Genomic DNA, 619 nt, shown 5'->3' on the forward strand with positions numbered 1-619 from the left:
ATGCTCAATGGCACTGCATCTGAAGTGCCCAACAACAGCAGTGCCTTTGCAGGGAACTCTACAACTGGCGGTGTCGTGCCGAGCATTCTCCATGGTACCATGTCTATGGTAGAGAATAAGAGCAGTGCCTTTGCAGGGAACACTACAACTGGCGGTGCCGTGCCGAGCATTCTACATGGTTCTACGTCTGTGGTCCAGATGAACAGCAGTGTTGCGGCGTNTGTGGTCCAGATCAACAGCAGTGTTCCGGCGTGTAACTCCAGAGGTGATGATAATGATGAGAAATCCTTATTTAACACTTCAATTATTCATGGAAAACATGTGAACCTATCTGAAATTCTTTCTGCAAGTCGTGCTGCTGAATGTAGCACTCTTCAAGGTACAGTTGAAAATCTGCCCAAATCATCTGTTAGTGATCAGGTTGGCGGATCTACAGTTAGAGATGAAAGGGAAGTATCTTTTGTTGATCAATCTGGTGATATTGCTCTCTCTGCTCCACCAACACGCAATGGCCGTGGTTGTAATCCTCGTCGTGTGTTACCACAGCAGAAACAGGAGGATGTTGTAACTGGCACTTCGGATTATGCTAGAGAGTTGAGGCAACGGGCTCGAACATGTT

General features: G+C 47.1%; 1 protein-coding gene across 1 annotated transcript; it reads left to right on the forward strand.

Annotated features, from left to right (window-relative positions):
* On the forward strand, positions 1-618 carry TM35_000991040 (uncharacterized protein; the record flags this gene model as incomplete). Its single annotated transcript, XM_029031590.1, has 1 exon — positions 1-618. A coding segment is annotated over one exon (618 nt), but the record flags the coding sequence as incomplete, so codon positions are not given.
* Between the last annotated feature and the right edge of the window lies 1 nt (position 619).

Source organism: Trypanosoma theileri (genome assembly GCF_002087225.1).
Source record: "Trypanosoma theileri isolate Edinburgh chromosome Unknown TM35_Tth_99_V1, whole genome shotgun sequence".
In the NCBI taxonomy this organism is placed as follows: Eukaryota; Euglenozoa; class Kinetoplastea; order Trypanosomatida; family Trypanosomatidae; genus Trypanosoma; species Trypanosoma theileri.